The sequence below is a fragment of the Rhincodon typus genome, chromosome 4 (genome assembly GCF_021869965.1).
Source record: "Rhincodon typus isolate 14 chromosome 4, sRhiTyp1.1, whole genome shotgun sequence".
In the NCBI taxonomy this organism is placed as follows: Eukaryota; Metazoa; Chordata; class Chondrichthyes; order Orectolobiformes; family Rhincodontidae; genus Rhincodon; species Rhincodon typus.
Genome location: NC_063335.1, coordinates 35598448 through 35612197, shown reverse-complemented (window position 1 = coordinate 35612197; position 13750 = coordinate 35598448). Strand labels below are relative to the sequence as shown.

At 40.9% G+C, this 13750-nt stretch overlaps 1 protein-coding gene across 4 annotated transcripts in view; it reads right to left on the bottom strand.

Moving 5' to 3' along the window:
• Positions 1-209: 209 nt before the first annotated feature.
• The window catches only part of col14a1a (collagen, type XIV, alpha 1a), a 202633-nt gene continuing 189092 nt past the window's right edge, over positions 210-13750 (bottom strand). For 3 of the 4 annotated variants that reach the window (XM_048595780.1, XM_048595781.1, XM_048595783.1), the window contains 5 exons: positions 11503-11569; positions 9019-9207; positions 6385-6462; positions 3166-3321; positions 210-1292 (listed from right to left, as the gene is read on the bottom strand). In XM_048595780.1, the coding sequence (XP_048451737.1) occupies positions 985-1292; positions 3166-3321; positions 6385-6462; positions 9019-9207; positions 11503-11569 (798 nt within the window). In that variant the 3' untranslated portion in view covers positions 210-984. Of the gene's footprint in view, positions 1293-2206; positions 2282-3165; positions 3322-6384; positions 6463-9018; positions 9208-11502; positions 11570-13750 lie in introns of all 4 variants that reach the window. The other variant, XM_048595782.1, reaches the window with a different exon arrangement.

The window sequence follows — 13750 nt, the reverse complement described above, 5'->3', positions numbered from 1 at the left end:
CAATTGGAGATGGGAGATCATATGACCTACATTCCAGATGGGTATCTAACAAGAGCTGGCAACTCAAAGGCCATAGAGACTGGTGTATTCTGTTTCATTGTATTAAGTACTTCATATTTATATTGTCAACTAATAGCAGAAAACTTTAATGGTAAAGGGTTATATCAGAACTGTGTACAAATAAAAAGCAGAAACATCAGCAGACATTCTTTAAAATTGGTACTTCTTTGCTTTTATTGACATATATTTGAACAATGATCATCTCATCCAAATAAATTACTGGCTAGATTCCACTAAGAGCTAATCAATGGAATGGGCACATGAAAAAATTGCAAGTCTTCATTTAAATGGCTTCACTTGGTGGCAAGTGAAGATTCCCATTCATAAATGTACATCTCCTGTATTTTATTGGAAACTTTTGTTCTGGAAACTTGTAATAAGTGTTCTACAAGCAGAAATTTATTGCAGTGGTTTTGAATCAGTTTAAGTGCATAATTATTTAATGACTTTGTGACATATTCTTGACCAATTTGGTTGCTTTTGTGGATTATAAATGACTTTACCATTCCAAATTGTATTAATTTAATACAAACAGACCTCTTACAGAATGAAAACACAATGTTTTATGCTCCGTATAACACAGAATTGATAGAGTAGCACTTTACTAATCTTCCATAAGACTAGTCATTTGAAATGAGCCATCCAGTTTTTACTACTGAAATATCATGACGCTGTGGACTTCTAAAAAAAAAATTCAATCAATAAATGGCACAAATGCTTCAATCAAGCTACATCATAAATTTTATATTCATTACTTGTGCTTGACTTCTCTACTAGGGTAACTGTTCCAATACTAAAAACTCATTTCTGTAGAAGTCCCAGCTTTTAATCTACAGAACTGAATCCACCATTTGCATTGGCCATTTGATAGGGGTAAAACACATCAAGTATGCACAATTTTAATGCTACATTTACAAGTCTTTTTCACTGGTTCTCCTCCCTTGTGCTTGAAGAGGCACTGTTCCTTTTTGATATGTTCCTTGCAAACCGTCGGATTCCAGGCGATCGAACTTCAACAGCTTCCAATTCGTCTGTATCCTTATCCTCATAATGTTCATCCAGCTGAGCAGCATGTAGCTCAGGATAAGAGGGTTGGGAATACGGGTTTGGATAGGGGTAGGACCCATGATATATGTATGGATCTTGCTCATCATAAGGGCCATAGGTTTGGTAGGAGTTTGGAGGCAATTGTACTACAGGAATGTCTTGATCGGTTGGATCATTGTATCCACCTTAACCCACCACCACCATCAACAGTATCCACAGTTAGCACAGGAGGAGAGGCAGAAGATTAAATATGATTAGGATATTAGAACATGTGTAAATTCAAAAAGCTGTTTAATATTTGATGTACACTCTAATGAGTAAATTTAAAACATACACCAGTCATAAATATCAGCACAGTCTGACAAGACATCCAGAGATGAACACACACAGACAGCACAGAGAGAATCCAGTACCAGGATGATAGGAGCTAAATTATAAGACCTGGTTAAAATCTTTTCACTGTCTAATTTTTTTTTTCCGTTTATATATATATATATATATATAAATGTCTCTTCATTGTTAAAACTTTTGGTGCAAATTGCAGCTTTACATTACTCGGAAATGACACAACTTGGTGCAGTCACTGAACTTCTGGTTAAATTATAAAATTTCCTGAAGAATTTGTTGAGGTGGAAGTGCAGTTTTTTATCTCAAAATGTAAATGTCATCTTTGACCACCCCTAAGCAATTCGCAAATGTTATGCAACATGATATAGTCCTGAAATGCACAGGATTTTCTCTCTTGGGGAGGTTGATTAGAGTAATTAATGGCAGAAGATTTGGTGTCTCTTAAATAAACAAAGCTGAATTTTAATATATTTATCATTAGGATGGATGAATGAAATGGACGACACATGACAGGAACTTGGTTTCATGAACAGGTAGGTCATTGTTAGGTCGATTAGTTCATACAAAATGGTTAGAGGGATGAATGTTTTGCCTTATTACAAAAGTATTTGCTTCTGGATAAGCTGCAACTGCTTAGCTGAAATGGAAGGGAAAAGGCTGGTTGTGATTGTTCATTGATGGTTAATGCTTCAATGTGCTTAGCCTGGATGACACAAGGTGGAACAAAACAGCTGACCAGAACTGCACCTACCCTAGGTGATAGAGAGCACTGGAGAAACGAGCTCAGACTTAGCTCATAGCCGATAATCATTGTAAACTTCAGGACCTTCAAAGGATTGTCAGACCAGTAGGATTGAGGTGGAAGGGAAAACAAGGACAAACGAAAACACACACAATATTCAGTAAAAACAGAATTACAAGTAAGCAGAAGTCAAAATTGTGGTCTATGGAATTATTATTCTTTTAAAAACCAGTCTGAGAAACACTAACGGATGCTGTCTTATTTCTCATCCACCCAGTTATTTCCATATTTTTCCACTGCTTTTTGTTTTGCATGTTACATAGAACTAATTACATAGATCATACAACACATCACCCAGTTGATGCTGGTGTTTGTGTTCCACATGAGCAAATTTCCACTTGACATCATCTCACAATTTTAATACGTCATGTTCATTCTTCTTCATGTATTCCTCAGTTCGTCCTTGAATGCATTGATATTATTTGCTGCAACTACTCCAAGCTTTTAACCATACTATTTCTGTAGTAGACCCATAAAAAGTTCTTCATACTCATTGGTAAGTTTATAATAAAAATCCTAATTTTGTTTTTAGTGCCAGTTCAGGGTAAAGGCAGTGATAGGTTCAAAACATTGCAAGGCTGTGGAGCTATCCAAACCATTCTGCCAGTGTTATACTTACAAGTGTAGTCTACTTTAATTGGTTTAACTAGGCCCTATTGGTAGCAGTAGGAGACACATAAGTACAAACGACTGGAAGTGTATTGCAACGCTTCAGACAAATCCTCACATAAGACGACAATAGATTGTTTTTGAAGACAAGACCAAAAATAAGTTGACATTAACAAGGAGTGCATGCATGAGAATACAGAACAGCAACTTTGACGGTTTTTCTATTTCACAAGACAAACAGTAGCACAATAACAGGATTAGCACAAAGGTTGACAGGTTCATTCAGTAAGACCTCATACCTCCAACATTGTAGCCAGCGCAGGAGGATGGATCACAGTATCCGGGTGGGCCAGGCGGTCCTCTTGGGCCATTAGCCCCTGTACGTCCCGTATTACCTTGTCGCCCTGGGAGGCCTGGTGCACCTTGACTACCTGTTCGTCCTTCCCCTGGGGGACCTAGTAGATGAAAGAATGTGACAGTCAGAGTCATACAGCACAGAAATAAACCCTTCGGTCCAACTCGTCCATGCAGACCAAGTTTCTCAAACTAAACTCATCCCATTTGCCTGCATTTGGCTCATTTCCCTCTAAACCTTTCCTATTCATGTACCTGGGCAAATGTTTTTTAAATGTTGTAACTGTACCTGCATCTACCACTTCCTCTGGCAGTTCATTCTACATACAATCCACCCTCTGTGTGAACAAGTTGCTTCTCAGGTCCTTTTTAAATCTTTCTACTCTTGCCTTAAAATTATGCCCTTTAGTTGTGAACCAGGCTGCAAATTAGAAGGATACTTGTGCACAGACTCAACATCAGAATTGTTTACCCTTCATTTCTCTGTTTAGTTTCCTTTTCTCATCCCCTCCATTTTAACATATGGTTTCAATGAACAACCTCAGATATGGGTGAGACAGTAATGTAGTGGTAACGTTAATGGGCTAGTAATTCAGAGACCCAGGCTGGAGTTCAAATTGCATCACCACCACTGGTGGAATTTAAATTCACTGAATAAAATCTAGAATTGAAAGCTAGTTTTAGTAATGGTGACCATGAAACTCTCATCACTTATTGTAAGAATCTGTGCAGTTCTCTGATGTCCATTAGGGGAGGAAATCTGCCATCCTTACCTAGTTTGGCCTAGGTAGGACTCCAGATCCACAAATGTGGTGGACCTCAGAAATGACATAGCAAGCCATTCCGTGCAAGACCATAAGGATGGACAACAAATATTGGTCTTGCCAACAACACCCACATCCCGTCATTTTTTTTATTAAAACCTTGCCAATCTAAGTATCTTCATGTGACAATCAAGCTAAGAATTGGTTTGTGCATCTCAGTCTTTCTTCACCTCACTATTGTCAACTGTGCTTCCAGCTACCTGGGGTCCTAAACTCTGGAATTCTCTCCCCATACCTCTTCAACTTTGTCTTTTAAGTCCAACAAGAGAGAATTTAAAATAAAACCGGAAAATGCTGGAGAAACTCAGCAGGTCTGGTAACATGGGAGGAGAGCGAGGTATGACTCTTCAGAACTGAAGAGGGACTCTAACTATCACCCACTGATATTCAAAAGATATTACCATCACTGAATCTCCCACTATCAAGGCTCTGGGGTTAACACTGACGAGAAACAGAACTGGACTAGCCATATAAAAGCCATGGGAGGTTAGAGGCTAGGAATTCTGCAGCAAATAATTCACCTCCTAATTTCCCAAAGCTACCTACAAGACACACATCAGGACTGTGAGGGAATGCTCCCAATTTGCCTTGATGAGTGCAGCTCCAATACCTAATAAGGTCAACACTGTTCAGTACTAAAGCCTGTTTGACTGGCATCTCATCAGGGATCAGAATAATCAACTTTTCTGAGGACAGTACATGAGATTTTTTCTCGAGTGCTATGTTTAGATTTTAAGAGGCTCTTTTTTTAATTTCACTAATTGCATGACATAGTTAGCAAGTAACATTATTTGCATGTTGGTGTGGATTTTTGGAGGAATTTCTTCCATTGATAAGATAGCAGAAGTATCAAGGATTGCCTACATACATTATATATCATTAAATCTTTCTTTTCTTGGAATCTATGATTAATTTTTTGTTACTTTGTTATAAATAAATCATCCATTTAAAAAAATCTATCTTTGATGCATCCACCAAATAAATAGATGCAAACCTTATTTAATAATGATGCAACATTAAACTCTGATTTTTCCATAAATTATTCTATAACTAGGAGAAATATCATTTGTAAATGGACTGCCGAAAACCATTGTAAAATTTAATGTAGGATGGCGGTTATAAGTTAGGCAAACAATTTTTTGATAATCCAGCTTTGTGCTCTGTTCCTCTGTACATCAAGAATGTTTAAAGCTTCAGATATCCCCGCAATTGCCTCCTGTTCAGAAAGTGTGTGCCTTTTTCTCTCAGTGTACTGAATAATGAGTAATTATAAACTCCCACAAACGTGCTTACTGATGGATGACATTACACAGTGCATAAAGTCTCCGCTGCCTATCCTCCCCATCTTTTGTGATCGAGCTGTCATTCAAGCCTGATTGTCCGCCCAACCCTCTGCCGATACTGACTCTGCTCAATGCCTCTAATTCTCCAGCCTCTGGACTTTTGATTCCCTACATCCTCAACCCCCACCACTTTCCTGAGCCAATGCTAAGCTCTATTCCAGCCCCACTTCTGGGCCAAAATACAGTCACAGCTCACCTCACTGAATAGCCGCTGATCTCTGATTGCTTCTCACAGTTTCTATCTCTCTCATATATAGGAGTGACTTGTCCCTGTTTGATTGCCCTCATGATTGAAATTTTCTGGGCATTTTAAGGGCTTTTGGTGGTGAATTCACCTGCCACCATCATGTACTTTGAGTGGTGCATCCTGTCTATCACCATCATGATTCACTCCTCCTAACAAGGCTCCACGGCCAGCACCTTCCAAACCTGTGACCTCAACCATTTAGATCAACAAGGGCATCAGATGTCTGGGAACACCATAACCTTCCAGTCCCCTCTAAACCGCACACCATCCTGACTTGGAACCATATTGCTGTTCCTCCTCTGTCACTGGGCCAAAATCCTGTAACTCCCTCCCTAATAGCACAGTGTACACACCCACACCACAGCAGTTTAAGACGACAACACACCACCATCTTCTCGAGGGCAACTAAGGATAGGAAATAAATGCTGCCCTCAGCAGCGATGCTCACATACCATAAACGAAAGTTAAAACCAAGAGTGCAACCAGATAATCTGTTCTGTAGTTAAGGATAACTCCTCTGCTCTTCTTCAGAATAACGCCACAGGATCAAGTAAATAAACCGGAGATGGTGGACAGTGTCATCAGAAATACAGTGACTCTGACAGTACGGCACTCTGTTAATACAGGACTCCTGACAAGTGACTTGAATCCAGAACCTTCTGCCTCAGAGATAAGAGCTGATAAAATATGTAGTGTACTGTGGAACCCAAAACTCAGTTTAATAGTGCAGCATGAAAATAGCGCTTTTACCTGGTGAACCTTGTGGTCCTCTCGGTCCCTGTTTGCCAATACCCGGGACACCGCGATCTCCTTTCGAACCTGGTAAACCTGCAAGAATTCAACAATTTGAACAACCTCAGGCCATTGTACATGTAACAGATTATACAGGATACGGCTCATCTCCTCAGATTAATATCAAACCCTATAAACTGAGATTATGAACCTGTTTCAATTAAGTTTTTTTTGTTAACTTTGAAGAGAATGTAACCAGTGAGTCAATGCTGACATGAATCTTCAGCGATGAGGGTGTCACTGGCTAGGCAGCATTTATTGCCCATCTCTAATTGCCCAAGGGGCAGCTAAGAATCAACCACATTTTTGTGGTTGCAGTCTGGAGTCACATGTAGACCAGATCAGGTAAGGATGGCAGTTCCCTTCCCTAAAGAACCAGAGGGCTTTCCCCTACAACAATCAGCAATGCATTCATGGTCATCATTAGATTCTTAATTCCAGATATTTATGGAATTCAAATTCCACCATCTACCATGGCAGTATTTGTACCTAGGTCCCTGGGACATGATCTGGGTCAACAGGCTATTGCCTCCCCTCAATGTTAGCAACATTTCAAGGAATAGATTATCAGCAAGGATCACTCTGAGTGTGTAGGATTCTATGATTTATAGACCCTGCATCATAGAAAGTTAAAGGAGTGAATTGTTGGAGCTTTTTAGGATGTTGAAAGCAATGGTTAGCATACACAGGAGGTTTTTCTGCTACTGGACAGGAGTCCAAGACAAGGCCACACAACCTTAAAATCAGAGCAAGGCCATTCGGGACTGATGTAAGGAAAGCAGCTCTTCCAACACAGAATGGTAAAGGTATGAAACACTGTCCCACAGAAAGCAGTAGGCAAAGCCCAATTGATTGCTAGATTTTTGCTAACTGGGAGCTTTAAAGAACCAATGTATATGGTTGAATTCAGGACACAAAATACCTGTGGAGAGATAGTGGCATAGTGCTAAAGACACCAGACTCATAACATAAAGGCTCATGCTCATATCCTGCAGATAGGTTCAAATGCCACCACATCAATTAGTTAATAAGTCTGGAATTGAGAGCTAGTCACAGTAATTGCTTACATTCATCAATTGCAATAAAAACACCCATCTGGTTCACTTAAATGACCTATAGGAAAGAAAATTGACATTTATCAATGTTAGATTTAAACCATCCTTACCTAGTTTGACCAACATGTGACTCCAGATCAAGAGTCATGTGATGGACTTTCGTGTGCCTTCCAAAGTGGTCAAACAAACTCCTCAGTTCAAGGGCAATTAAGGATGAGCAATAAATACTGATTTTGCCAGTGATGAGCACATCCCATGAAAGAATGAAAAATGGTCTTGTATTCCAGAATAGCTGGAGGGGCTGAATTGCCTGTTACTATATAAGACAATCTGACAGTTGATACGTTGTTACAAATAGGGTTAGCTCAGTTGGTTGGCTAGCTAGTCTGTGTTGCAGTGTGGTAGCAACAGAATGGATTCAGTTCCCAAACCAGCTGAAGTTACTGTGAAGGACGCTCCTGTCCCTGGTAATCACTATTAACTGTGTCTCTCCATCAATAGAGCAATCCATTGGTCCAGTAGAACTATGGCAACCTTACTTTAATGAGGACAGCGCTACTATATTTAGTTAAACTATTTCCATCTGGGCATTTAGTTCTTTGATTGTGATTATCCAAGGTTCTAGAAGTTGTTCTATCACAGATATACATTTTGCTTTGTGATGTGAAGTTGCCTCAAGATTGAGTGAAATTATTATTTGGGTCAACATGTTCAGGAAATCAAATCAAAATGATTTCTTTTTAGCCAATGTGCAGCTTGTCCATAATTTATGAATTTGTTATAAAACATCTACAGCTCATAACATCTGAAAGAACTTTATGTAAACAATGAAGAACTTTCTCCTTGGAGCAAAACTGATCTTGTGTTGACTTAATAGAAGTGTTTCAGATCATATAGGGTACTGATGGGATGAACTAAGAGAAACTGTTTGCACTGGCAGGAGAGTCAATACCCAGAGAACACAGATTCAAGGTAATTGACAAAAGAACCACAGAAAGAAGACCAGGAGAACTGCACTCAGAAGATGTACTGCAAGGCTCCTTCAGCAGCACCTCCCAGAGGACAAGGCAACATAAGAATGGGAACATCACTGGCCACAGATTCCCCTCCAAGCCATGCACCATCCAGACTTGCAATATATTGTCTTTTCTCCACAGTCACTGGGCCAAAATCTGATAACTCCCTCCCTGACAGCACAGGGAGTACATCCACATAATACAGCCTGCAGTGGCACACAGCCATCTTGCCAAGGGGCAATTATGGACGTGGAACAAATGTTGGCCTTGCCAGTGCTACCCATGAATGAATTTTTTAAAATGCAGTAAGTTATGACAATCTGGAATGTGCTGCCTGAAAGGAATGCGGGAAGATGACATAGGGACTGTCAAAAGAGAATTAGATAAATAGGGGAAAATTTGCGGGGCCGTGGACAAAGGATGAGTTGGGCAACTCTTTCAAAGAATTGACACAAACAGGATGGGCCAAATGGCCTCCTCCTTTGCTGTACAAATCTAAGAGAGAATATTTTTATTCTTACCTCTTTCTCCTGGTCTGCCAGGATTACCAGGGTTGCCTGGGAAACCTGGTCTGCCCTGAGATCCTTGCTCTCCTGGAGGACCTGCAGGACCATCACGGCCAGGTTCCCCTGGAGGACCCGGAGACGCCCGCACCTGAACCGAGTTGCTGGGAATGTGGTTGAGAATAGAGTCGTACCTTGACAAGTGGCCTAAGGAAATCAGAATTCCCAAATATTAGTACCACAGATACAGTGGTTACACTGGCTTCTAGCATAATACAACATCATTTCAAAATACATTCCCACAGATCCCCTCCACAGTCTGACCTATTAGTGGGAAAATAATATTGGCTTGAATATTTTAGAAACCCTGAATCTTGTCCACTGAAATGACAGAAATGATTGATTTGGGAAAAAATGAGAGATAACTTATACAAATATACAACATAGAAACAAAACATGTGGTCTAACTGATCTTTATGCTCCACATGAGATTTTGCCCATCCATCGATTCCTTTCTTCCTCATGTTTATCCAGCTTTCCTTTACTCTATGCAAACATAGTATAACTGCCTGACTTTTCAACTTGTTAGCTTTTTCCTGGCTATGTTAACTTGTAGTGTTTTGTGAATCGATGTCCAGATCCCTATGCTCCTGTAACTGACTCAGGCTCTTATTTTCTAAGGGGTATGTGGCTTCCTTACTCGTACCAAAGTGCCTCACCTCACATTTATTTCTATACTGACCATGTTGCACTATCCCCTCTTAGATCTCTCTAGTGCCTTTGACACAGTTGTGTAAACTTCTAGCTCCAAAGCCTTTTCTGCACGACCCAGCTCAGTAGGACTGCCCCCTTCTGGGTGCACCATTAATTGGTCTCATCATAGGAAATACCACCACCAATGCTCTCTTCTCACTCCGCAATATTACTTCTCAAGAGTCTTCAAAGATTTATCCGTGGGCTCTCTCCTCTTCCAGGCGGCATGGTGGCTCAGTGATTCACACTGCTGTCTCACAGCGCCAGGGACCCATGTTCAATTCCACCCTCGGGTGATTGTCTGTGTGGAGTTTGTACATCTTCCCCATGTCTGTTCCGGTTTCCTTCCATAGTACAAAGATGTGCATTAGGTGTATTGGCCAGTCTAAATTGCTCATCGTGTCCAGAGATGTGTAGGCTAGACGGATTAGCAATGGGAAATGCAGGATTACAGGGATAGGGTAGGGGAGTTGGTCTGGGTGGGATGTTCTTCAGAGTGGTCGGTTTGGACTCGAAGGGCCAAATGGCCTGCTTCCACACTGTAGGGATTCTATGATTCCTGATCCCTTGGTGACATTGCCAACATGGACTTCGTAGGATGAACGGCCTCCTTCTGTGTTGTAATGGGTGTCTTAATCTCCGCAGGTGACACCCAATTCTGCCTCTCTACCACCTACCTAACCCTTCTACTGCCTTTGTCTGTCAGGCTGCCTGGCTGTCATCCAGTCTCTTCCGACGGTTAAACACTGAGAAATGTGAAGCCAATGTCTTCAGTCTTTGTGCATGCATGACCACACCCACCTCTCAACCCATTGCAAGTCCCATTCCATCCACCATACTGGACACAGTCTCAGGTTTCCACATGACAGCCCACTGGAAACAGCAGTAAGTGAGGACAACAGATTAGGAGAGAGATTCCACGGACCCAGACTCTGTTGCCAGCTGCATTCCTAGCCAAGAAAATCTGGATGAAGTAGACAAAAAAATGTAGGCCTTGAAGTCTGTATTTCCTGGACTCCAAAGTGATTCAGTTTCTACTTGTGAGCAAGCACTTGCTCTTCTTCAACTGCTGTTCCCAGTTCTGGTTGGAGGTATTCCTGGAGATGTCATCTTGTGATCACCCACAGCCTCAGACCAATACTCCCCTGATGGCCACCCAATAGGTTCCTCCTCAGGTTCCCACCTTCTCACAGACAATCACAAAGCAAAGATATATTTCCTTATTCAATTGGATAGTGCTTGACTATCTGTGCCAAACAGCCATTTTTCACCAATGCCAAGATTTTTATACTAAATAAATACGAGCTTTCAAAGAAACATAAAAGACAACTTTTCTAGCCACCCCTCTGATTTTTCTGTCAGGTTGCACTCTCAGCACTGTCTAGAAATTAAACTCAAATTCCTGGACACTCACTTTCCCCAGGCAAATCTAACAACTTACTGTCTAAGGAGGTCATGTGAATAAATGAAAGGCACTACATCAATCCTTATTGTGACTTAAGCATGCATCCTACTACTTTGGTGCATTAAAGGTGCTATTATCAATACACATTGTTGTTGAGATTTAACCGTAAATCCTGGTCCTCTGAAACACTATTGCCTTATTTGGATTACCTAATATATTCTGGCAGGAGTACACAAAAAGTGCTTATTTTACCATGGTAAGAATTGCAAATAGTCCCTTTTCCAACAGAAGCACTCAAATTAGCCATTAAAACACCAAGAGAAACTCTCTCAGTAATCACTCACTTTGGATGAGCTGCTCACACACTTGTTGAGCAATCACACGAATGGCACTTTGCGACTGAGCATCACCCTGCGTGAGGAGGAAACAATATCAGCAATAAAAATATGGTCCAAATTGTATCAAAGGCATTCACCATGGGTTAAATTTGAACAAAAGATTGTGCCCTATGATTTCCCCTTGGTCACACTGGATTTTCTTTTTTGCTACCCCTTCACAATAGGACAGAAAGAGCTGAGATGGGTGAAGGAACGTACAACATTTGTCTCCTCAACACATACAAGGTGAGCACGCTGACTGTATTTACCCTAAACAGACACCTGAATGTGTCCAAGCACAGATATTGGATGAAACCACTGAATGATTGAACAGGGACCCCCAACTGACAGTAGCCCCCCACTGGACTTGACTAAGGACAACTCCCGAATGGCTCTGAGACGTGACCACATGGTTGATGCACAGGTAGTGTGCTTGTCATGCACAGGTAGTGAGATTAATATAACACGGTGCCGTACATTAATGTGTCCACCCCTAGGCTGATGACAACCAGGACAATCTGCGAGGCTTTGTGTCTGCACTGAACAGCAGCGCAAGACAGAAGTACTGTGAGCCTTTAAGCTCTGGATTAGTGGGGGCAAAAGGCAAGCCAAGGCAGGGATGCCGTGAGCATCCAGGTAAGCGTAAAGTAAGTGTGCACTAACAGAGTGAGCAAGCAGCCTTGAGATGCTCCCTGGTCCAGTCTGTGACCAGGTGCCTGTCTCCACATATTAATTCGATTGTGGCTTTAACTCCACTTTAGTGCTTGCCCCCATAACCCACAACTCCCTTGTCAATTAAATCCTTGTCCATCTCTGTCTTGAACATATTTAATGACCCAGCCACTACTACTCATTGGGGAAAAAGAACTTCAAGAACTAACGCACTGAAAGACCCCCTGAAAGAAGAAATTTCTCCTTCTCTGCACCTCAAATGGGGGTCCTCACATTTTGAAACTGTACCCCTTGACGGTGGACTCCCTCACAAGAAGAAATATCATTTCTCAGCATCTATCCTGTCAAGCCATCCCAGAACCTTGCAAGTTTTAATTACTTTAAATTAATAATCTAAAATCAGGTACACGTAGTGATCAAGACTGTAGTTTAAAATGAATTTTCAAAATGAGTTTATGAAATCGCTGACGGCACTAAAGTGGAAATTTGATCCCTTCAAGTTCATCTTGGACCTCTGGGGAAGTTTGTTACAATTTATTAATATATTACATTTTCACAAACTCTGCTTCAGAGAAGTTTCCCAATGGAGTCATTTCCTTGTTTTTCCAGTCTGACAATATGACCCTATTTTAATCACATTCACATGAATGATATGTGTACTTTCTATTTAAAATGCTAAACCAACACACTCAATACAATACACTGAAGCCACAGAGGAATGGATAAATGCCTGATGTTAACTCCCAAAAACATAAAGCGTTTAAATTACCAGTTTATCACTTTCAATAAAACATATCTTTTTCCAATTCTCAAAACAAAGGGAATCAGTTAAAGCCAAGTACAGTTGACCGATTTAAAGTTTGTTCTCGGGACCCATTTCAAAGGAAATATTTGCAAATATATTAACGCTATTGCTAACAGCATTGGTAAACAGAAGAAGAATGAAATAAACAGTTTATTTTCCCTATAATTATTCTTTGGCATCACTTTTTAAACTTAAGAACTTTTTTTGCCATTTAATGTACTTCTTCCAGACATTTCATCCTTTATTTTAAACAAAATATTTCTCCCCCTCCAAAAGATGAAAATCTCTACAAATGGCCACTGGAAAAAGGAAGCAGCCGTCTCATTTTGTAGTTTTACTAAATCATCTCAAAAACTTTAAGAAAGAAGATTTTATTTTTAAGCTTTATTGGAGCAAGTTCTCATTATTAAGCGGAGATAGTAAGAACTGCTGATGCTGAAGTCTGAGATTACAAGGTATGGAGCTGGAGGAACACAGCAGGCCAGGCAGCATCAGAGGAGCAGGAAAGCTGATGTTTCGGGTCGGGACCCTTCTTCAGAAATGGGGGAGGGGAAGAGGGCTCTGAAATAAATAGAGAGGGGGCGACATTGATAGCAGGTAGATAGTGGAGCAGATAGGTGGGAGACAAGACAGACAGGTCAAGAAGGCGGGGATGAAGCCAGTAAAGGTGAGTGTAGGTAGGAAGTGGGGATGGGGGTTGGTCAGTGAGGTGGGAGAAGCGGATAGGTGGGAGAGAAG